The sequence below is a fragment of the Oratosquilla oratoria genome, chromosome 18 (assembly GCF_046742065.1).
Source record: "Oratosquilla oratoria isolate Oo_2021 chromosome 18, ASM4674206v1, whole genome shotgun sequence".
Lineage (NCBI taxonomy): Eukaryota > Metazoa > Arthropoda > Malacostraca > Stomatopoda > Squillidae > Oratosquilla > Oratosquilla oratoria.
The window spans coordinates 43,162,497-43,186,094 of NC_134794.1; the positions used below are offsets into that span (position 1 = coordinate 43,162,497).

Below are 23,598 nucleotides of genomic sequence, written 5' to 3' on the forward strand. Positions count from 1 at the left end.
GAAATTCCACGCTGCAAAGTTCTAAGATTGGGACAACGTCCCTCCCCTTATAGGGGAAGTTCGCGACTTTAAATCGAATCATCTATATCATTTACTGAACTTAGAGGAATGTGTTCTACATTATAAGATATTACGTTTATTCTCAGTCCAAGATAAGAGAGGCTTACATCACGTTAACAAAGGACTATGTTGTTGGTCTGGTTCTTCGGCAATAGTTGTTAAACTTACGGTGCTTTTTATATTACTTGGAAATTCAAAATACGACTTCTGTGTGAATCTTGTGTGTGTGTGTGTGTGTGTGTGTGTGTGTGTGTGTGTGTGTGTGTGTGTGTGTGTGTGTGTGTGTGTGTGTGTGTGTGTGTGTGTGTGTGTGTGTGTGTGTGTGTGTGTGTGTGTTTGCATATACTGTATATATAGAGAAAGAGGAAGAAATAAATATATACAGATATAAATAAATCGATTTTCTTTTTCTTTTTCATATTGTCTCGTAGTCTGAGACCTCAGAGTGGTAGTCTTACTCCTTTGGCATTTCACTGATCATTTGATGGTGACTTATCTCAAGTGAATTTGCCGCGTACAATTCTAAACTACATTTGTGCGTAAGAACTAGTTACGACTTATCATTCTGACATTTTTAAGCAAAATATCACATTTTTCTGTGACTCTACTGATCACTTTTAACTTCAGACGTCCTTCCGTTCCGCTGCCCACTTTGAATTCCTTCTTTGCCACCTCTACTACACTCTCTTCGGCGTAATATAAAGATTGAAGCTGTGGTTTCCATCTCCTACACATTGTTGTTGCAGTGTAGAAGTGTGCAATTCTATATGCAGATATAGCTGTAGTGATCTACTTATTTTAGAATTCTGAGATGAAGTTCCTACGAGTCGGGTCAGGATGAAGTTTAGCATTTTTCTCTAAGCAGTTGGGGAATCCTTGCCGTGGATAATTAATCAGGCAATAAAGTACCACTTTACATAAAAAAAAATCATATATCAGCATTTCATTCTGAAGTCGACCTCAGAGTTTGTTCTGGATAACGACGGACAATTTCATTCAGTTGAAAAGTCGTGACAGAGCTGGGGAGGTCGATCGAGCCATGCCTCGCTCGTCCTGTCCTGAATCTGGTTTTTATCTGGACCAAAATAATCTTGCAAATTTCAAATTCAATGACCTCATAACCAGGGTGATCCTGGATCTAATGATAAAAAACAACCTTGCATTAACCAGGACAAAATATTTAATGTGCGTCATCATAGCAATGGGAATGAAGCGGGCACAAGTTGATTAATTATCTTCAAATTGAATATAGCATTTTCTGCGCAATCTCAGTAATACTTTTCATCATTAGATAATTGATCATGTAAATTAGTTATTAAAATCAAAGTCATGATAAGTTGTCGCAAGTTCCTTGTAGATAACTGAAATCACTCGTACTGCAGTCGTCCAGATTAATCTCTATTAAAACAGTTTATGTATACCAATGTACGTATGCGCGTGGAAGAAACTGCGCATACGCGCGCGCGTGCGTGTATCCGTGCGTGTTAAGGTGTGTGCGCGTGTACGCGCGTTTACGCTACGCGTCCTCAGTGAGTTTTGACCCTCACAAGTGATAAGGCAAGAAGGTCGCATTATTTGAAACCATATGAAAGTTAAAAAAATATGTAATGATTTAATTGGACAAAGACGTAAAGAAAAAGTCTTTTTTGATACTTCGTGCGAAGATTTCTTATTATAGAAAACGAGGAGTTGCTAAAGCACAACATGTAAACAAACATGGCAGATTCATTGCAAGCGCAAACTAAAACCTTCGCACAACCTTTAAATCATAGGAAATTTTGCTTTCTTTGTAATTTCAATGTTTCAAGATCTTATTATTGTAAAATATGGAGCAACAGAAAGGGCTCCGAGTTTCAAATGAAAAGGAGAATAGAGTTATTGATCGACGAAGAGCTCCCCTTGTCAGCTTTTCCAACCAATTTTATGTGCAAGAATTGCACAAACAGCATTGAAAAACTAGAAGAATTAGAGGAATTTAAAAAGAAGTTAAAGGAGAGAATCTTAGCTGCCTTAGGTATGCATTTCTATGTTGTGTTAATTCATTATAATTAACACTATTTCATATTTCAAACTGGTTTGACAGAGTTGGTGTTCAGAAGCTTTAGGATAATTTATCATAAATGATCAGATGTTGAATGTCATTGGGTGGTTAATGATCAATAGCACTTGGGAAGACTTTGTGATATGTAAGGGCTCATATTAAAAGAAAATTGATTTTGCTGGGCTTCTGTAAAGTTATTTGAATTTGATCACCTTATTGTTCTTATTGTGGGTGGTCAGTTGCTGCCCTCTGTCAATGACTATGTACCCTTGTCAGACAGTCCTTATTAAGTTGTTTTTATGCCTTTGTCACAGTTTACTGTCTTCTTTCACATTTTATATTCAGATGCCATAATTTTACTTTCTATATCATAGAACCTCTCAAATAGGGAAGTTTTTAGCCTCTTTATTTAATTATTATTATACATTTCTGTAGTGTCTTCAATCAGTTAGAGTATATTAAAGTCCTTAAGCATGTTTCTCAAACATTCTGTGTCCTCTCATTTTACTGGACTGGTTCAAACATAAGTGTTTATCTGATGCATTTGTAACTTCGACATTTGTGAAGAGTTCAAATCAATTCAGTCTTACAAATACACAGGTTTTTCATATCTTATTTTATAAGTAAAGACATATGTGATTTGTGATTCCCACATTAATTGACAACCAGTAGAGTAACCAATTCAAGAATGATTCTAACTTTTTATAAAAATAGTAGCATTATTTTGCACAATTTATAGTCTTAAGTATATTACTTGGTAGTTTATGATATACTGACTTGCATTAGTCAAGTTTAGGAGTTACATAGTTATGGAACACCACCTTTTATGTGTCTTCATGTAGATATTTTTTATAAGTACAATATGTCTCACAGGATAGGTACACAGTTTTACCATATTCAGTACAGTATATATATATAGATATCTTTATTTTTAAGTTATTGTTGATTAATTATTAAGATATAATCTATCATAGTTTGTATTACATTCCTATATCATATTATGTATCTTTATTCTTTCCATTTGGCCTGGTTTCCTTACATTGTTTTTCTCTGAGCTGAATTCCATGATGTCTGTTCTTTTCTTCATTTAACTGATGCTTCTTATTCATTTAGTACAGTGGTTCCCAACCCCAGGGTCGCGAGGGTGTTTTTGAGGGTCGCCAGAGGGTCGCCAGAGGGTCTTTTTAAACTTTTTTTTCATTCAAGTTTCAAATGTATTCAAATTCATTGTACTAGTAAATATAAATTGAACTATAAAAACGAAAGTTTATAAACATTATGCAAGTACGTAGAAATATAACATGAAATGGTTGAATTTATTATTACAATTAGGGTCGCGACTCCAGGCTAAGAGTGGATTTAGGGTCGCAGCCAAAAAAGGTTGGGAAACACTGATTTAGTATATTATATTGGTCATTTTTCATTGTATTTTTTCTTGTGTCACTGATGTCGGTAACTGGGAAATAAAACTGGGTATCATTCACATACAGTTTAAAGTTTATATTATGCTTACTGAGTATTTGAGATAGTACTATCATACAGATTCAATGTTGGAACCTAGTATCTTTATGGCACTCCTCCATTTAGTTTTCTATCTATCTTTCTACATTGATACAATTATGTGTCTATTCATGAGAAAATTTGCCATACATTTGAATGTATTTCTGCTTGTATCCATAGATTTGAGATCCTCTATTAAGGTACCATGAATACAATGTCAGATGTTTCACTTATAACAAGCCTACATTTACTAAATCATTCATTTTTTAGCATAGTTATTTTTGTTAAATGAGTGTCCCTCTTACATATATTGATTGATTTTCTGGTATAATCTCATTCTCATTTAGGTATCTTAACAGTTGCTCATGTATTGTTGCCTCTATGACTTTGGCAATCAATTGATCCAGTGCACAGGGTTAGCCCACAAGTCACTCATAAAAGAGATATTGTGCTGTTGTATGAGTAAGGCAAGAGTAGGGCAATGTAAGATAGGGTGTTCGGTATCTTCTGAGTGGCAATTGTGTCCGAGATAGTCTGCATATGTGGCCTGGCCTAATCCATGTATTGTTTGAAAACTAGACAGTGGCCTGAATGCAGATATGCTAATGGAGTTCTTGCATAATGAAGAACATAACTTTTTGTTATTGTATTGCTTTTATCAAGGCTATGATATACAGTATTCCTATCACTATGTTGATTTCAGTACACCATTTCAGTCCATGTGAGTGAATGAGTTCTTTAAATTCATGGGATTGATTATGGGTACCTGCATAAGGAAGAGGGATGCCAAAGAGTCATCTCATTCTCAACCATTTTCAGACCCCCATCAACTTCATTTCCACTTGGAGATGCAGCCTCAAAGGGTTGGCATTTGGTCTTTGGGCTAGGTACAAAATCTCTCTTTATCAACTTTGTATTTCCTCCACCTTTAAACACAAAGAGAGCTAACAGTTGGTGATTGCTCTCCTCCTGCCTCTTAAGCCAGTCAAATAATAACAGTCCCATTTTAATACAATGTAGACATCAGTCCAGGGTTTCTTTCTAGAGAGATCTATAGGAGTTCCCAACAACTATTGTCCGCTGCCGTGGGGCTCTGGATTTCCAGTCAGCAAAACTTAAATGCAATTGATTGCTTGATTTAAATGCACTAGCAAAATTAATTAATTTTGTTATCCATTTATATGGAGTGATTGGGAAGTGTGGAGTTCCAGGAAAAAATTGTAGTGGAGAGTAGATATTGGAGATGTTTAGAAAGTTAATGATAGCAAATAGTGTTTCGGGAGAGGTTGGTGGATGGAAGGGTGGTAGATAGGGTTTTAATGGACTATTTAGTGGTAACCAGGAGAAGAGTAGGAATTGTTTTGGATGTACATTTTCTAAAGGGGGAGAGTGGGGGAATATCAGGTCATTTTTTGGTAAAAGGTAAGTTGAGAGTGGAAGATAGATGGAGAAAGATGAAAAGGACAGAAGGTAGGGAGGTGCTTAGAGTAAACTGCTTAAATGAGAAAGAAAAGGAGAAGCAGTACAAGAAGAAGCTGAGAGAGGAGTGGGAGGGAGTGAAGGATAGAGTAGAACTAGGAGTGAAGGAGGAATGGGGATGTTTTAAAGAGGGAGTCATAAGGTGTGCAAAGATGGTGTGTGGAACAAGAATGACAGGAGGAAGTAGAAGGAAGGGTAGTGAGTGGTGGGATGATGAAGTAAAGAAGGTTGTAGAAGAGAAGAAACGAGCATTCACAGATTGGTTGCAAAATAGGACGAATGAATCACTTGAGAGATACAGAGAAAAAAGAAGAGAAGTAAAGCATAAGATAAAGGAGGCAAAGAGGAGAGCAGATGTGAAATGGGGTAAGAGTAAGATAGAAAATTTTGAAAGTAATAAAAAAAATGTTTTGGATGGAAATTAAGAGAGGAAGAGGAGGTGAATAAATTAGAGAAGAAAAGGTGAAAGGTACAGATTGAGAGGTGATAATGGAAGAGACAGCAATAAGAGGAAGATGGACAGAGTATTTTAGGGAGTTGGTAAATGTGAAGGAGGATAAGGAAGAAAAGGTAATTGCAGTGGGAAGCACTAAGAAAATGACAGTGAATGAGGAAAATGGAGGAAAAATAAGAAAAGATGAGGTGAAAGCAGTTATTAAAATGATGATAGCAGATAAGGTACCTGGGTGCCATGTGGAGTGTCTAAAAAAGGGAGGTGTAGTGATGGTGGACTGGCTGGTGAGGTTTACTGTTTGTCTAGTAGAGTACCGGAGGACTGCCTGTATAGTTCCTCTTTATAAGGGAAAAGGAAACAATTGTAAGTGTAGTAGTTGTTGAGTGTAATTGGGAAGGCTTATGGAATGGTTTTGATTGAGAGGATTAGGAGAGGAACAGCATAGCTTTAGAATGGGTAGGGGTTGCATGGATCAGATTTTTGTGGTAAGGCAGATATGTGAGAATGCTTTAGGAAAAGGGAAGGATGTTTTTTTTTTTTGCCTTTATTAATTTGGATAGGAGGAAAGGTGTTAAGAGCAGTCAAGAGATTTTACAAAAGTAGTAGAGCCTGAGTTGGAATTAAAAATGGAGAGAGCAAGTGGTTTGAGGTAAATGTGGGACTTCCCCAGGGGTGTGTTATGTCGCCTTAGCTGTTCAATTTTTACATGGATGGGGTGGTGCAAGTAGTAAACACAAGAGTAATGGGCTGGGGATTGGAGATAGTTAAAGAAAATGGAAAGTCATTTGTTTGCTGATGATACTGTGCTTGTATCAGGATTAGAGGAGGGATTAAGGACATTAGTGATGGAGTTTGGGAAGGTGTGTGAAAGAAGGAAGTAGAAGGTAATTGTGGGTAAAATTAAGATGATGAGATGCACAAGAGAAGAGGATATCAGCAAATTGGAAATGAGACTGGAGGAAGTGGATAGCTTTAGATACTTGGGTGCAAATATGGTGGGAAAGGGAGAAGTGGAAGTGGAAGTAGAATGTGGATGGAGAGAAGCAAGTAAATGCCTTGGGGGATTAAAAAGTGCAATGAGAAATAGACATTTGGGAATGGATGCTAAGAGGAGATTGTATGAAAGAGTGATTTGCTGACAACACTGAATCAAGATTCTTCCATACACCTTCCCAACTACACTTAACAAGCTAATCCCTCTGAAACTACTACACTCACACTTGTCCCCTTTTCCCTTGTAAAGTGGAACTATACAGGCACTCCTCCAATGCTCTGGCACTCTACCCTTTCTCCAGCAAACATTAAATAATCTCACCAGCCAGTCCACCATCACTGTACCTCCTTTTTTTAAGACATTCTGTATGGCATCCATCCAGACCAGGTGCCTTACCTGCTCTCATCATCTTAACAACTGCCTTCACTTCCTCCTTCCTTATTTCTCCTCCATTTTTCTCATTCATCACTCTCATTTTCTTAGCACTTCCCACTGCAATTATCTTTCCCTCCCTATCCTCCTTCACATTTAGCAACTCCCTAAAATGCTCTGCCCATCTTCCCCTTACTGCCTTCTCTTCCATTATCATCTCTCCATCTGCACCTTTTACCTTTTCTTCTCTACTTGATTCGCCTCCTCTTACTGTCTTAATTTCTTTCCAAAACATCTTTTTATTACTTTCAAAATTTTCTGTCATAATCTTACCCTCACATCTGTTGTCCTCTTTGCCTCCTTTACCTTGTGCTTTACTTCTAAATAAATAGATGATGATAAATAATAAACAAGCAGATAAATAGTAATTTACAATAATGAATAAATAAATAAAAAGATAAACATAGATAATAATGAATATATGAATAAAACTAAATTAAATGGCAAAGATTACTGTTTATCTAAATGAATCTTAAAACTTCAAACTGTACTACATTGCACTGCCTCAGCAGGAAGTTTATTCCATTCATTTACTACATGGTTGGCAATGTTGTTTCTACCCACTTCCAAATTAAATCTATTTCCTGACAGTTTGAGACCATTATTTTTTGTCTGATTTGTATTCAGTGTGAATATTGCATGACTCTTGGTATTGTTAATTACCTTTAGAATCTTGAAGACCTGTATCAAGTCACCCCTGATTCTATGCTTATTGGGACAAAATAGATTCATATTTGTTAATTGATTTTCATATGATTTATATCTGATATTTGGAATCAGTTTTGTGGCTCACCATTGTACTTTTTCCAATCTGTCAGTGTCTTTAAACCCTTCAGTACAAATCAAATTTTCATGTGCAGCATCAGATACTAATGTGCGATGCATCACACTATTTGTATTATGAAATATAAAGTCACTGCTGTATTACTCATTCTCTTTCACTCTGAGTAATAGTAAACACAGAAAATGTGACCAAACCAGCTCACAGAATTCTGGGGTCATGTAGAACTACAAAATAAATATAAACAAGACACCGATGCTGGCCTCATATACCCATTCACACCTCATGACGCCTACATAGGCATCATCGTATGGAAGGGGTTAATGAGATTCATTTACCATACAGAAACAGCATATTCCAAATGTGGATGAATTAATGATTTATATAGCCTGTTAATGATATATGGAATTTTAAAATCAAAGGATCACTCATTTGATCTTAGAATCTTATTTGCTTTATCTGAGACAGAAATACATTGCTCGGATGATTTGAGATCATTACTGATAATTACGCTTAGATTCTTTTCACTATCATTTTTTTATAACAAATTTCCAAATAACTTTTAATTGTACTTATTGTTATTTTTGCGTATGTGCATAACCTTACATCTACCTGGGTTAAATTTCATTAACCACTTTTCACACCATTGCTGTAGTTTATCTAAATCTTCTTGAATAGCTATTGGTCATTATTCATTGTATTTTTTCTTGTGTGTCACTGATGTAATTGGGAAGTAAAACTGGGTATCATCCACATACAGTTTAAAATATTCTTAATGATTTACTGGGATATTTGATTTCTAGATCAAGATGATCAAATGTTTCAAATTTTATATTGTATTTCTTAATTATATTTAGACACCAAAGACAGATACCTGCTCGTGGTGGGTCTTTCAAGATGGAAAGCAGAGTTGTCCATTTTCAAAACTCGTCAACTCCCTCATTTCAGTTAGAAGGTGCTCTGAGGGGCTGACATTTAGTCCTCAGACAGGGCCCAGGATCTCTGTTAAAGTTATCTATATTAGTTACACCTTTTTACAGATGGAAATCTAACAACTGGTGACTGCACTGGTGACATAGAAATGTTCTAACACCAATACAACACAAACAACATTCCAAATTTTCTTTCCAGAGAGATCTGTGGGAAGGCCCAGGGATCATTTCCAGCCACTGTGGGGCTACAGATTTTATGTTTATTGAAACTCAATGCTATCTATATATATACCAGAGATAGAGAGATAGTCTTAAGTTTCAATAAATGGAAAACCTGCACCCCAACAGTGGCTGGAAATTATCCTAGCACCTTCCTACAGCTCTCTCTTGAAAGAAACTTTGAATTGATTTCTGTGTTGTATTGGTATGGGAGCATTTTTATGTCACCAGCTGAAAGTAGTAGGATGGAAACAATTACTGTTATTACTAATATTATTGTTCATTTTCTGTGTAAGTACACCAGTATTGTATTCCTCCACTTTTTCACATAAGGAGAGCTGACAACCAGTGACAACTTCACTCCTGCAACATTAATGCAACACAGACAGCAGTCCAAAGTTTCTTCCCAGAGGTCTACAGGAGGACCAGGGATCATTGCCAGCTTCTGTGGAGTAACAGGATTATTATTGTAATTGATATGTACCTTTTTTTATCAACCATATGAATTAGCATCATAAAGCAATTTCCAGGATGAGAAGAAAGGTGTTTTATTTATTGTTATCAAGTAATTGCTACTTCAAGTTTCACAGACTAGAACCCCACAGCCACACAGTTGCAGGCAATATTCTTTGGGCTCTCATATAAATCTTCCTAGTAAGAAACACTGAACTATCATCTATGTTGTTTTAGTGTCAATCTCTTTCTTTGTCACTAGCTGGTAGGAGAAGGAGTAGGAAGAGAAGAAGGAGGGAAGTAGTTAATGATTGTCAGCTCTCCTTAGGTGAGAAAGTAGAGGAAGTCAAATCTGATAGAGATGTTGGGTCTAGTGGAGAGACTGGGTACCATAACATATATGAGGTCAAGGTGTTAACAAGATTTGTAGATGAGTGGGAGAGAAATTGTTCTTTTTAATGTCTCTTGCAGGACCACTATATGATGGCCATATTGATAGCATGTTGATGTTCAGAAACTTATTGATTGATTTTCAGTGATTCATACATTCACCAATTGATTAATCTTTCAGTATGGTAATTATATGCTAATGACGACTTTTCTCTTCCACTGTAGGTCCAAGATTGAATAAGAAGAGAAAGAGGAAAGATTTAGATCATGACCCCAGTCCAAATACACAAGTTTGTGAGGACATCACTAAAGTGAAGGTTGAATCACAGAGTGATGAAAAATATGAAGCCAAAATTGAAAATGGTGACAAGAAAGAGCAGTACTTGGATTTGGTTGAATCACAAGACCTCGAGGAAAATCTTGGTTTGCAGTTTAAGATGGAAATGGAAGTATCAGAGCATGAATTGATTCCAGAATTTGAGGAAAGTGAAAAAATGATAAGCCCAGATGAAGAAGTTACTGTAGATGCCAGTGACACAAGGGAAATAGATGATTCAGAAACAAATGAAGAAGCACAAGATAAGGATGTTCCTGAAAGCGGGGTTAAAAATTTAGAAGAGGGTGCAAAACCAATAGATGACACGAAAAAAGGGAAACTCCCTCCTATGTTATTAATCAAGGGTCCAAACCATAGCCAGTTTGTTCTTATGCCCTCATCCTCTTCTAATATGGCCTGTCCTCCACTTTCTATAGAAGGACAGAGTCTTCTACAATCAAATCAGAAATCAGTAGTAAAAGGTTCTGAAGCAAGCAAATCAGTGTCGAAGTCATTGACTTCTCTCCCAGTTAAAATTAACCCAACTACTTCATTGATCCCCATTGAATTACCTGGGGGACAGAAATGTTTGATAACTCCTACAAGTGTTTGTCTTGCTCCCATGACACCTGCAGGCCTTTCCAAACCCAAGTATTCAAGTGCCACATCATCAACAGTCTCAGTGAAAGACTCTGCAAGCTCACCAGCTGTTCGTGCACATTTCATTCAGCCTAGTAAGTTCAAGAGTATATTGCCTAAGAAGTCACAGAGTGTTCCTACAACCTCAGTTCAAACCAAACCAGTCAAAACAATTGTACAAATTGGTAATCTTGGTCACATGGCACTGCAACAAAATAAAAAAAAACAGTTGTTGAATGGAAGCAGCAAATCTAATGTTAGAAATTCAAAGGGAATCACAGGAAAGCAAATTCCCACACATGCAAAACCATCTATGGTTGTAATGGGTCAAAAAAGTGTTCTGTTAGCTCCATCTGGTGTGAAGGAGATTGCCCAAGATTCTGTAGCTAGGCCAGCAACTTCAACCATTACTTCACAGATAGCTACAACTACAACAACTTCAGTTGCTAACAATTCTGTGGTTCTAAAAGTTCCTATTATTTTGGATAAATGTTCTAAACCAAAGATAAAACATAATGATTATACACAAATGTCCAAGTTATCACCTGTAGCCTTAATGACCAAATCTCCTTCATCCGTTATTGTCACCAGTAGTACAATTCCTTCACCAACATCAACCACAAACTCCTTGACAACTCCACTAGTCATAAAGGGAGGATCTCTTATGCTGAACACAAGTGAAAATGGTAATTTTCCAGTGGTTGCAGGGAAAGGAAAATTTAAACATAGCCTTTCCAGTTTGATCAGCGCCAAGAAGGACATAGCTTCATCATACCCTTTAGCCAGTATTGCTAAACCTGCAACTAGCCATGCAAATGCTGAAAATGGAATGAACACCTCGGCAAGTGAGTCTAGCAGTGACATAGTAGTGACCATTCAGAAAAATTTAGAGACTAATGAACATAAGAAGCTTTCGAAGATGATGTCACGTATGAACTACCTGGAATGCAAATTGGCCAAAGCTAAACAGGAGATCAAATCCTTCAAACTCAGTTCTGCCAAGAAACTTCCAGGTAAATGGGGTATGGTGGGAGTATAGTAGATGAGGATTAGAAATTGTGTGAAGAAAGTATTTGATAAGGTTCATTTTCATGCAAGTTTGACATAAAGATATTTGCATGTACAAACAACAAAGGAATTTGTTAGCAATAATTATAAGTACTGGAAATCACTGCACAAGAATGGATAGGAAATGTTATTTACCAATTTAGTATGAAGTATTGAAAGAGCAACTTCGTGCTCCCTTTTTGAAAAAAGTTCCAAGTTGTTGGTAGAAAGGTATTTGAAGGTAAAGAGTTATATAGTCTAAGTGGAAGGAAAGAGAGTATACTTGTTAGTGATTGCAAGAGATGTTTATTACAGAGAAGGATTGATTGGCCAATTTAATATTAGGGACTGTTCTAAGGGGTAAGGGTAAGCAGCTTTGGTACTAGGCTGAAAGGAACAGTGACCCTAACAAGAAACAGAGGAGAGGGAGAGAGAAAGATGCAACATTGAGTGATGGGAATAAATTGAAGACACATTGAAAATTAGTTTATAAGATGAGTTAGTATTTTTATATTCCACTTTATCTAGAAGCATTACTTGAGACTAGGTATCTATGTTCCTATACCTGTCATTGTAAGTTTCTTTCCCTCAAATCCTGTGGTCTCAAATCAAATTTCTAATTTTTCTCTGGGGAGTTTTCATAGAATCAATGTTAGATTATTATCTGTGCTGGGTGTATATGAAAGAGTAGTGGATGATGTGTTTCCTATTTGAATGTGATGCAAGAATTTAGGGTATGTAGCACCTGGAACCAGACAGGTTCACTGCAAGATGATGACCTGATCTTAAGTGGATGATTTGTAAGATTGTTGTATTTTTTTCCCTCTGGACTTACATTTGAAGTTGCATAGTTTAAGATTAGATTGTTTATTGTGTTTTATAGTGTCAGTTCAGGTAGTGGTTTGCTATATACAGAATATAGAAAAAAGAATTCAAATAGCAGATAGGAAATAAGAGAAAGAAAGAGAGGCATGTACAGAAGTTGATTTGGTAGAATGGCTAGTAGTAAATCAAAAAGTATGCCACACCCTAATGGATTCTTGGAGCACACAGACTATAGTTTTAGTATATTTACCTAGTTGTATATTGCAGGAAGGGGAGCTATGCTCGTGGTGTCCTGCCTTTGTATCTCACAGTGTCTAGTTTTCTCTTAAACTCATGAATGGTCAATTGTCTTGATTAATCTCTACATGGAATTTTTTGAAAAGAAACTATTGTGTGAAATTTTGCCATCTAATGCAATGTGGTATAGATGTGTTGATGATGTTCTTTATCTGTGGCCATGATATGAGGACCTTGATGCATTTTTACATTCTCTTAATAGTTTGGCTCCCTCCATTGATTTTACTGTAGAATTAGAAAATAATAGTAAATTGCTCTTTTTAGATTGCCTTATTCATAGGGAAGGTAATGATTTTAAATTTAGTGCTTATAGAAAGCCAACTAATGTGACATTATTATTGTGACATTATTATTTGGCACACCATAGTAAAGTAAAAAGAAATCTGTATTTTCCTCCATGTCTTTACATGTCTTCTGTTTATGCAGCCCTGAATTCATTGATGAGGAATTTGAGTCTATTGGTAATCTAGGTTTGGGATTAATGTACCCTAGAATATTTTTAGATAACGCCCTTCCTTTAGCAAAAAATAAATTCTATAGGATCCAACCCTCTCCCCCTTTTGACTCTAAGAACCTTTTGGTATTACCTTATAGTAGTAATCTTTCTCAAGTTCCTCATCTACTTAAAACATGGAATTTTAAAGTAGCACTTTATAACCCATGTACATTTAAGAAATTAATAATTAAGAATTCACCTGTTGATCCAGATGGCTGCATATGCATAATCCCTTGCAGAGATTGTGAAAAGTATTATATTGGACAAACAGGCAAAGAACTATCAACTAGAATTAAACAATACAAATATAGTGTTAAAATAGCACAAGAATCCAATGCTCTATTCATTCACATGAAAGATTTCAATTATTGTATTAATTGGACTAATGCTTCCTCTATTTTTTCTTGTACAGTAAAATTCCTTTTATCTGACCTTCGAACATCCGACTAGTCCAAACATCCGACATTTTTCTTCAATGTCCCAAGTTGGATAAAAAGTTGAATTTCCCCAAACATCTGACCATCAAGTGAATGTTTAGTTGTTGCTGTCACCACTACCGACTCATTGCACTCAGATCGGCTGTTATTTTCGCGGTCATTTTGGTGTTTGCTTACATTTGGTCATAGGTGGTTGTTTTTCCTCCACTCTTTTGTGTTGTTTATTATGCTTCACTGTACCATAAATATGTGAAAATATCCCAAACCAGTGATTTTTTTTAATCTGTTAGTGTAGTCCAAACGCCGATCTAGGGTAGGTCCCACCCAAGGTCAAATAAAAGGAATTTTACTGTAATTCATTTGTCAATAGAAACATTATAGAAAGTAGTATCATAAAACATTCTGAAGGTCCTAATCTTAATATCAGTAGTGGCATTTATAACTTAGATAAATTCATCATCAACACAATTTGTAATCAGATTGTAAGTGACCAAAAGTAATTTGGTGATTTATTTTGTTCTCTAAGATTGAATCTTTTTTATTTGTGACTATTTGTGCATTGCCAGTTCCTTTCTTAGTGTTTAGTCTCTTGTCTTATGAACTTTATTGTACTACTAATTTCATTTGTATTCCCCTGAAGATGCGAATACCACAAAAGCGCATGGGAATTACTGATTCTTTCTGATCTCATTTGTGGTCACCAGCAAAAATTCACTGCTTAGTATATTTACTAGAACTGGGTAAATACTCAAGAGGTGTTGTAAACTCAGAACATGGGAGAATTCAGTAAAGATTATGTAGAGTGAACTATGCTGCAAGGTTGGATATTATAAAAATAACCTTCATCTTGTAAACTATAGCAAGGTAGATATGCATACACCATCCTTACTTACTTAAACATCTGCTTCTGAATTTATTATTTTGTTTCAGATCGCCATTTACAAAGACTCAGACTTAAGAAGGAAAAAGGGAAGAAAGTAGCACCAGCCACTCAAAGCTTTCTAGTTGGTAAGGAAATAAATTTTAGTATTGTAGAAGTAAAGAAGATTATCATTCCCAATGAGTCAAGGAAATGAATAGGCCTACTGTGTGGGTCTTTTTTGTGATTCTGCAGTACAGTAATATGACATAAAGATTTATAGGTATTCTAGTATTTGTTTCTGATTAATTATTTTGACTTATAAGTGATCACTGTTGAACATTGATTTTTAAAAGAGAGTTTATAATGTAATTTGAAGAAATAGTATATTTGTCTACAAAAGGCTCATTCTTATTATAAAGGGGACGGGCAAGTCAAAGCACACACCCACATCATAAACAAATAAAGACGCTGAATCAGCCCTCGTATCTCAGAATCTTGGGGACAAAGGATCATTCTGTTTCCTGCTACAGTTCTTGAATCAAAGGCAAAACAGTAAGAAATAGCTCTTCTGCAGCAAGGTCCAACAGCTCAAGCTAGTTTACTCCCACCTCTTCACCATATAGTGTCCCCACCTCCTCATCCACTCGGTTATGAAAAAGATGAATCATCTTTTCAAGCTATGTCACCCTCTCATCCATTTACAATCTCCCATCATTCACTCCTATCTTTAGTACTCTTTCTTCCTTGTTCAACAGACATTTCACATGCATGTAAAGCTTCCTTCACCTTATCCATCCATCTCAATATACATACTACATTACTACAACTAGGTGAATCCAATTAGATAACAATAGATAATGTTTCTATCCTTAGGGACAATATCATGTTGAAGAGATGGAGTTATAAGTGGTAAAAATTAAATTGAAGGAGAGCAATAGTGAGGAAGACAAAAATTAAAAGTGATCATCATTCTTTTTTGAGTTGGGTTTAGTCTCTTATCATGGAAGAATGCTGTATAATTTGTCTATAGATATGTTATTACAATGTCTGCTGAAGAGGACCACAGAGAGTGGTCGAAATATACAGTTAATTCTATTTTTCATCCATTTACTTTCTCCGACAGTGGGATTTTTTCATCTTACCTATGTGTCACGACATAGTCCCCCTCTGATATGTCATTAAAGTGATAAAATATTAACTGCACAAAACTTATGATTTCAATAAACCATACAAGGTTTTAATACACACATATCTGAGTGGATACTCCAAAAGCTTTAGAGTAAGGTTGAAAAGTTATTTCCTGGCTTTATGCTTGTGCACCATACCTATCCACTTTGCTTTTTGAGTAATGTCATGTAGGTTGAATAAATAGTTCTATTTTCAATGCTCTCCTTCTATTGCAGCATCGCGTGTGAATGCCCCTGGCCAAGCACAACAACCCAGTCTTTTGATACCCCTGGTAAACAACTCAGGATTAAATTGTACCACCTCTTCACAAGTTGCTGATGTTATGGTAAACCATGACAACAAAAGAAGCAGTCCTCCTTTGATTATTTCTGACTTGATGTCAACTGTTGAGTCTAAAACTGAGGCTGAATGGAGTGATGAAACCAATGCTCTCAGGGACAGCAATTTGTTCACAGAAGAACCCCTTTGTCATGAGTTGAAAACAGAACCAATTGACAGTATTCCAGAAATAGAGTTTGAAGAAGAGGAAATCACAGACCCTGTGGGTATTACATGAGAGAATCTGTTTGTACATATTTGATTTATTTTTATATAAAAATGATTTGGTGCTATTTATGTAAAGTGTAAATATATTATTTCCATTAATTTTATAATTTTGTAGAAAGCTATAAACTGTACAGTACATGTTTATCTAAAATTTTGCCATTTCATTGTAGTCATACAAATTTGAAGTTCCTTGATAAGAACATTTGTTGCAACAATAATTGTTGTTCCTCATGAAGTTAGATATGAAAACATAAGTTATATTATCATTGCATTAATGCAATATCACTTTAAAAAAAGATATTGTAGAATAATGAATGAAAAATATATCAATGAATGAGGAATAGTGACAGTTACAGTTGCAAGTTTAATTTAGGGTGATGGTGACAGGACTTTTGGTGGTGATTATAGTAAGTAATCTGTAGGCAAGTCTTTTAGTATCCTAAAAGTAAACTACTATATATATATATACAGTATTTGTGTAGTAGTCAATCTCAGGTAAAAGTCAATTCACAACTTGTGAAAAAAAAATTGATTTTTCATATAACTTATCTAAAAGTTGACTAGATTTTCAAGGCTCTCTGTACCATATATACAGTCTGGCACTAGACTGTATTACAGTACTACCTCTCATTAACAGACGTTAATTAGAAGTGTTTGCGGTGTTTTCACTGTGTTTTTGGTGCTGTTGTTTAGTGCTGTGCAATCACTATGCCACCCAAAAACCACTCCAAATCAACGGATTATTCACATCAACGGACACCGTTACCCCCCTTTTAGTCCGTTAATGAGAGGTAGTACTGTATGCCATTATATTTTTCAGCTGAGTTTCAGTGAATGAAATATAATGACCATGACATTATGAGCCACCTCATTTACCACATTCATATGCACATTAAAACCGTAACTCACCATGCCACATATACAGACTTGACCTAATAGATGCTGTTCATAAACAAACAATTATGAAAGCCCGGTTGACAGGATGCTTCCTATACTGCACCCAGATATATAAACACATCTAGGTTTGCAATGCTGTTAGATATGTGATAAAAATATATAGTCATTAAACATAAGAAATAAACAGGCTAAAAATCCAATCAGTAGTCATATATTTTTTAGTTTTCTAAACTGTACAGAGTATATCCATATTGAGTATATAATGCAAGAATATTGAATACAGGGGTGGGTACAATTCCATTACTCTGTAATATCACTAATCAGCAAAGCTTAATTCTTTCATTAGCAGATTAGTATTTTCTATTGATCTTTTTTCTGGTAAAGTAAATAAAGTTTAACAATCAAAAATGTTTGTGAACCCTAAAATCATATATGTTTGTTTCTGTCTGTTGTGAGTGTGTTTGCAACAGCCAGTCTAGCCTACTTCTGGTTGACCATGTGTAAACAGAAGACATGAATGATTGGCCCAGCTGCAGCAGAGCAGTATTGAGTAATTACGTAATTCAGTTCACTTGTGATATGACAGTCTTATAGTGTATTTACTTAACAGTATTTATTCAATTGTTGTATACAGGAAAGGAGTTATGCTCATAGATTCCTGTCTCTTATTCTCCAATTACAATGGTTAACAAAATTTATTAAAATACCTGTCCCACAAGCAAAAGGAGGTGAACTTGATAGAATTTTTTCTGCTGATTTCAAATATGTTTTCAGAATTTTTCTATCAGGCATAGTTTTTCTGTGATAGCATATTAAATTTCGAACAATTATAGTAAATGAGGTTGATATTTCAATTAAACTTGCCTTTAAAATGTAGAAATGTATGATTTTCAAGTGTATTTTGCTTCTGGAAGATCTCTTTTTAGTGTCCAACATTAATCAGCCAACATTGAAGAGCTCCACTTTCCTTGATACTGGGTTTCTATATTCAGAATGTCCTGGTGAAACCTCTAATCATGCTCATCACTGATGGTGCCAAAATTTGCAGGGAAAAAGTCCAAGTGAGAGTCTAGAAAGTGGATATTTAGGCTCCTATTGCATCCCAAGGCTTTGTAGGGTGTCAGTAGCTCTTCTACAATTTCAGAATAGTTATTTGCTTTGTGATTCTCCAAAAACTATACATAAACTTTCTTAAATGACAGTCATGCAGCTTTTTCAAGATGATTTAGCTCTTCATCAAAATTCTGGTCTCTCATCAGCTCCCCAATCTGTGGTCCAACAAAAATACCTTTGATTTTTGCATCACTTACTCTCGGAAACTTATTTTTCAAATACGTGAATCCCTTTCCATTTCTATCCATATCTTTAACAAAATTTTCATCAATCCTAGCTTAATATGCAAAGGAGGCAGATAAATTTTCGCTGAATCAACAAGAGGAGGATTGACAACATTCTTCTCTCCTGGGGCCAGAGATTATTTCAGCCACACATTCTTTTCATAATGATTTTTCTTATCCCAACTGTCTCACAGAGAAAGCAACAAAACTATGTGTAACCACAGATATTCCATTTATGCTCTTCATTTTTTGCAGTAGAAGCATCATACTCTTATATGTTTCCGTCATGTTAGCTGCATGGGTCAGAGGAACAAAAGGAAACTTGTTTCCATTGTGGAGCAAAACAGCTATCACGCTCACTTTCGAAGAGTCGATAAGCAAGCACCGCTCACTCCTGTCATATTTATGGTTAAGTTCCTCCATAACAGAATATACATCATTGCAAAACACCACACTATCCTCAAGTGAGAAAAACTGTTCAAATCACAATGACACTTATGATAAAAACTAACTTTGGATTCTTTCTGGAGAAGATTCCAGCCCTTTAACCTGCAAACAAGAAGTTCAGATTTTTTTTTTTTTTTACACATTTAAATCTCACACAAGATCATTCAGATCTCCCAGACTCAATAAATGTGGTTCACTAGAAGAACAGATTGGCTGAAAGTGCATAACAATCTCACACAATGTAGCCAACCACTTTATTGAAATTTATCCCACATAACACACATAAAGTGACATACCGTGAAACACAAAAATTGTGGGTGATGGAAAAAATTGGACATTATTTTTGGATTCTGCATGCAAAAACATATAGGATACAGCTATTGTTTTCCTTGGGACAGATTCTTTGTTGACCAGTATTATCTTACCTCATTTTAAAAAATTAACTTATGGTTCCAGCTTGGGCCATGTCATCTAGGCTTGTCCAGGCATTTACACATCAGTATCAAAAACTGCATTTTTTTTCACATCCTTCATTATGGTCTTCCATCCAAAATTTAAATCTCCATCCCTTTCATTAATCTGAATACCACAATCAAGTTGCCTTTTTTCTATCCTTTGATGATGGCAGGTTTAATGCTTCTACTCGTAGTCTCTCCTTGTACAACTTGTCTGCAATGCTGGGAATTATTTTGTTTACTACTTTCTGTATTCTCTCAGTCTTATTTAATGTATTGACCATATCACTACTATATATTACAATCTAGGGAAGATTTTTTTTCCTCTTCTTTTCTTTTTCTTTTTTTCTTCCTCTTTATTCAGTGGACAAGGTGCGGGGATGACCCATCATCCAGGAGGTGCTAAGATGGGAGGAGAGTGGAGTGTATTTAGGGATGAAATGGATGAGAATGATTTTATGCCTTTTTCTTTTTGGCTACCTCCCTTGTAAGGGGGAAGAAGCCTTGGTAAATGTATGTATGTTTATTTATGTAATGAAAAATCACCTGTATGGTTCTCAAGCAATCCATATCTCCCCACAGTCATATCCATATGTTTGTCAGGTGACAAATTATCCATTATCAACATTCAGATCTTTCTCTTTCACCTATATTCTTTGTTGAATAATTTGGTGATGATTTCTAGAGCTATTTCCCAGGGCAGGGGACTGGAGATGGTTATTAAAGAAAATGGAGAAAAGTGGAAGGTCAGCTAGTTGTTGTTTTGCTGACAACACTATGCTTGTGGCAGAATTAGAGGGGTGATTAAGGGAGTTAGTGGTGCAGTTTGGAAAGGTATGCACTAGGAAAATTTGAAGGTAAATGTTGGTAAAAGCAAGATGATGAGATGTACAAAGTGAGAGGATACCAGTGAGTTAGAAGTAAGACTTAAAAGAGAGAGGCTGAAAGAAGTGGATAGCTTTGGGTATTTGTGGTTGCATGTGGCAGGAAAGGGAGGAGTGGAGGTAGAGGTAAATTGTAGACTGAGAGAAGTAAGTAAATGCCTTGAGGCATTAAAAAGTGTCATTAGAAGTAGGCATCTGGGAATGAATGCAAAGAGGAGATAGTTTGAAGGGGTGAGTGTGGTGACAACTTTGTATGGGGCACAGACATGGAATTTAAGAGAATCAAAGAAGAGTTTGAATGTGTTTAAGATGAAATGTCTGGGAAGTATGGTAGGGATTACTAGGATAAAGTGAGAAACAAGGTGAGGAGGAGAGCATTAGTGGAAAAGGAGATGACATAAAGGGCTGATGAAAGAGTATTGGGATGGTTTGGACACATGGAAAGAATGAGTGCAGAAAGATTAGTAAGAGTTGTGGAAGGCATAGGCGGAGGGAGGGAATTTGAGGGGATGACTGAGAATGAGATTGATAGATGGAGTGAAAGGGGAGCTGAGCAAGAGGGGAATGTCTATTGATCAAGGAAGGGAGAAGGTAGGAGATAGGGATGAGTGGAGAGTGGCTGTGTATAGATGGTACCATAATTCAAGGAAAGGAGGTGCAGTGGATGGGTGGTGCTTATGTGTGAATGATATTTTGGCACAGCCTGAAGGGATTTCTCTCTTTTCTCTTGTTCTGCATGAGGAGACAGAGAGGGAGTGTCACCAATTAAGTGAAGTTGCCTTGCAGTGGATGTACTGTGTCTTGCTGCATTGCTTCTGACCAGGGCAGTGGGTGGAATACAGGAATGACCAATCATCTGTGAGGAGCCAAGATGAAAGTGAGGAAGGGAGTGGGTATATGCTTTTGACTTGTTTACTTCCCTTATAAAGGGGAAAAAGATTTTGGTTTATAGATAGATTTCTTATTTCCAGTATTTTACATTTTCTGGCATTGAAAATAATTTGTCACTCATTTTTCAACAACCTACATTCTTCATCTCTTTCTTCTCATGATCTACACAAACATGTTAGTGTTGGCCCTTTCATCATGTCATTTACATATATAAGGAACATTACAGTCCTTTGTGGGACTTCACTGGTCACTGTCCTCCATCCTGACGTCTTATCTTTAACTACTGTCCTAAAGTACCTGTTCTTCAGGAAATCTTTCATCCATTCAAGAAATTTGCCTCTTAGTTCTCCAGTATGCTCTGATTTTCATAACATCTAATTAAGGTACTTTGTCAAATGCCTTCTTTAGATCCAGGTTCATATAATCTACCCAGCTCTATCTCTTTTGCAGCACATCAATCACCCTCAAGCAAGCTTAAAAGGTTCAGAACATAATCATGATCTCGCAGATATGAGACTGAATTGGGTGTCTGTCAAAGTGCCCATCTCTTTAAAATATTTCACCCACTAATCTCTCTGGATTCACTAACACAATTTCATTATCATACTGGTAAGGGATACCTGTCTATAATTCAGTGGGGTCTCTTTACTTATATATTTGTTCATGGATTGGTACTATATTAGCCCTTTATTAAGCCTGTGTAATGTCATGAGCATATTGTAATAATAATGATTGTTGTATCAAGTTTCACTGACTGGAAACCTGCAGCCCCATAGTAGCTGTAAATGTTTCACAGACTCTCCCACAGATCTCTCCAGGAAAAGACTTTGGACTGTTGTCACTGTTGTACTAGTATAGGACTGCTTCTGTGTCAGCAGCTGAAAGTAGTAGGAGGAGAGCAATCACTAGTCAACTGTCCGTATGTGGAAAGGTTGAGAACATATATTTGAAGTTGACAGAGATCTTGGGCATGGTCCAGAGACTGAGTGCCAGCCCCTCAGGGCTGCACCGCTATATGAAGGTTGGGGTTGATATATGTGCCAAGGGCTTTTTCCCCTTTACAAGGAAGGTAGCCAAATCAATACCCTAGTACTCATTCCTATCCATTTTACTCCTACCCATTCCACTCCTATCCACTACCCTTTCCTCCCTCTCTTCTTAGCTCCTCATGAATGACATATCATTCCTGTATCCCACTCACTACCCTGGGTTAAAAGCAATGCAGCAAGATGCATTTGAAAGGGATTAATGGGTTTTGAAATGTTCTCTGCCATCTGTCTTGCAGGACCACCACTAGCAGTTCATTAAACCCTCTATAAATTGCACCCCCATACTTTGGATATTGGATAAATTGGACTGTTTCAGGGTTATGAACAAGTACTTATAGATCAGACACATATATATATATGTATACCAATGGCTTTTTCCTCCTTACAAGGGAGGTAACAAAAAGACAAAGGCATAAAATCTAATCCCACCTATTTCATCCCCACATACTCCACTCCCATTCACCCCCTCCCTCCTTATCTTGGCTCCTGTTTGATGGGTCATCCCTGCATTTCACCCGCTGCATTGGGTTAGAAGCAATATAGCAAGACACAGCACATCCACAGCAAGGCCACTTCATTTAATTGGTGACCCTCCCTCCCTGTCCCCTCATGAAGAAAAAGAAGGGACAGAGAGGGGGGGTTGCATCAAAATATAATTCACATTTACTCTGTCATCCCCCTTCCATGCATCACAGCATCATCCATACAAACCATTCTCCACTCACCCCTATCTTCTGTCTTCTCCCTTCTTTCCTCAACAGACATTCCCCTTTTTCCCAATGCCCCTTTTACCCCATCCATCCATCTCATCCTTGGTCATCCCCTCATGTTCACTCCTTCCACCTCTGCCTTCCACACCTCTTTTACTAATCTGTCTTCACTCATTCTTTCCATATGTCCAAACCATCCCAATACTCTTTCATCAACCCTATCTCCCATCAGATCAGACACAGATCCAGATTATACAGTTGGAGCTCAGACACATCACACAAGGTTCCACATGATCTGCAGTCCCCCTTGCTCAGTTCTCCTACAACCTCTCAGCCTCATGGACACGCAGTTGGTGCTCTTCATACCATGTGTGCTTTGTTTTCTTTGTTTTAATTGAGTGCATAATGGTTTCTAAGATACATACATATACCAATGGCTTTTTCCTCCTTACAATGGAGGTAGCCAAAAACAAAGGCATAAAATCCACTCCCACCCATTCCATCCCAACATACTCCACTCCCAATTAACCCTATCCCTCC

At 36.6% G+C, this 23,598-nt stretch overlaps 1 protein-coding gene across 1 annotated transcript; it reads left to right on the forward strand.

The window, feature by feature from the left end:
• The first annotated feature begins 1,539 nt into the window (after positions 1-1,539).
• LOC143035176 (uncharacterized) lies at positions 1,540-20,244 on the forward strand. The gene is made up of 4 exons (XM_076201843.1): positions 1,540-2,074; positions 9,961-11,703; positions 14,723-14,800; positions 16,058-20,244. Exons 1-4 carry the CDS (start codon positions 1,777-1,779, stop codon positions 16,396-16,398), a joined length of 2,460 nt encoding a protein of 819 aa, XP_076057958.1. The 5' UTR covers positions 1,540-1,776; the 3' UTR covers positions 16,399-20,244.
• The last annotated feature ends 3,354 nt before the right edge of the window (positions 20,245-23,598 follow it).

What these genes read in the sequence shown, in the direction of transcription:
- LOC143035176 (XM_076201843.1), top strand. Translation starts at nt 1,777, where the DNA reads ATGGCAGATTCATTGCAAGCGCAAACTAAAACCTTCGCACAACCTTTA. An exon ending in GAGAATCTTAGCTGCCTTAG is followed by an intron (nt 2,075 to 9,960) that starts GTATGCATTTCT and finishes CTTCCACTGTAG; the next exon opens with GTCCAAGATTGAATAAGAAG. An exon ending in CACTCAAAGCTTTCTAGTTG is followed by an intron (nt 14,801 to 16,057) that starts GTAAGGAAATAA and finishes CTTCTATTGCAG; the next exon opens with CATCGCGTGTGAATGCCCCT.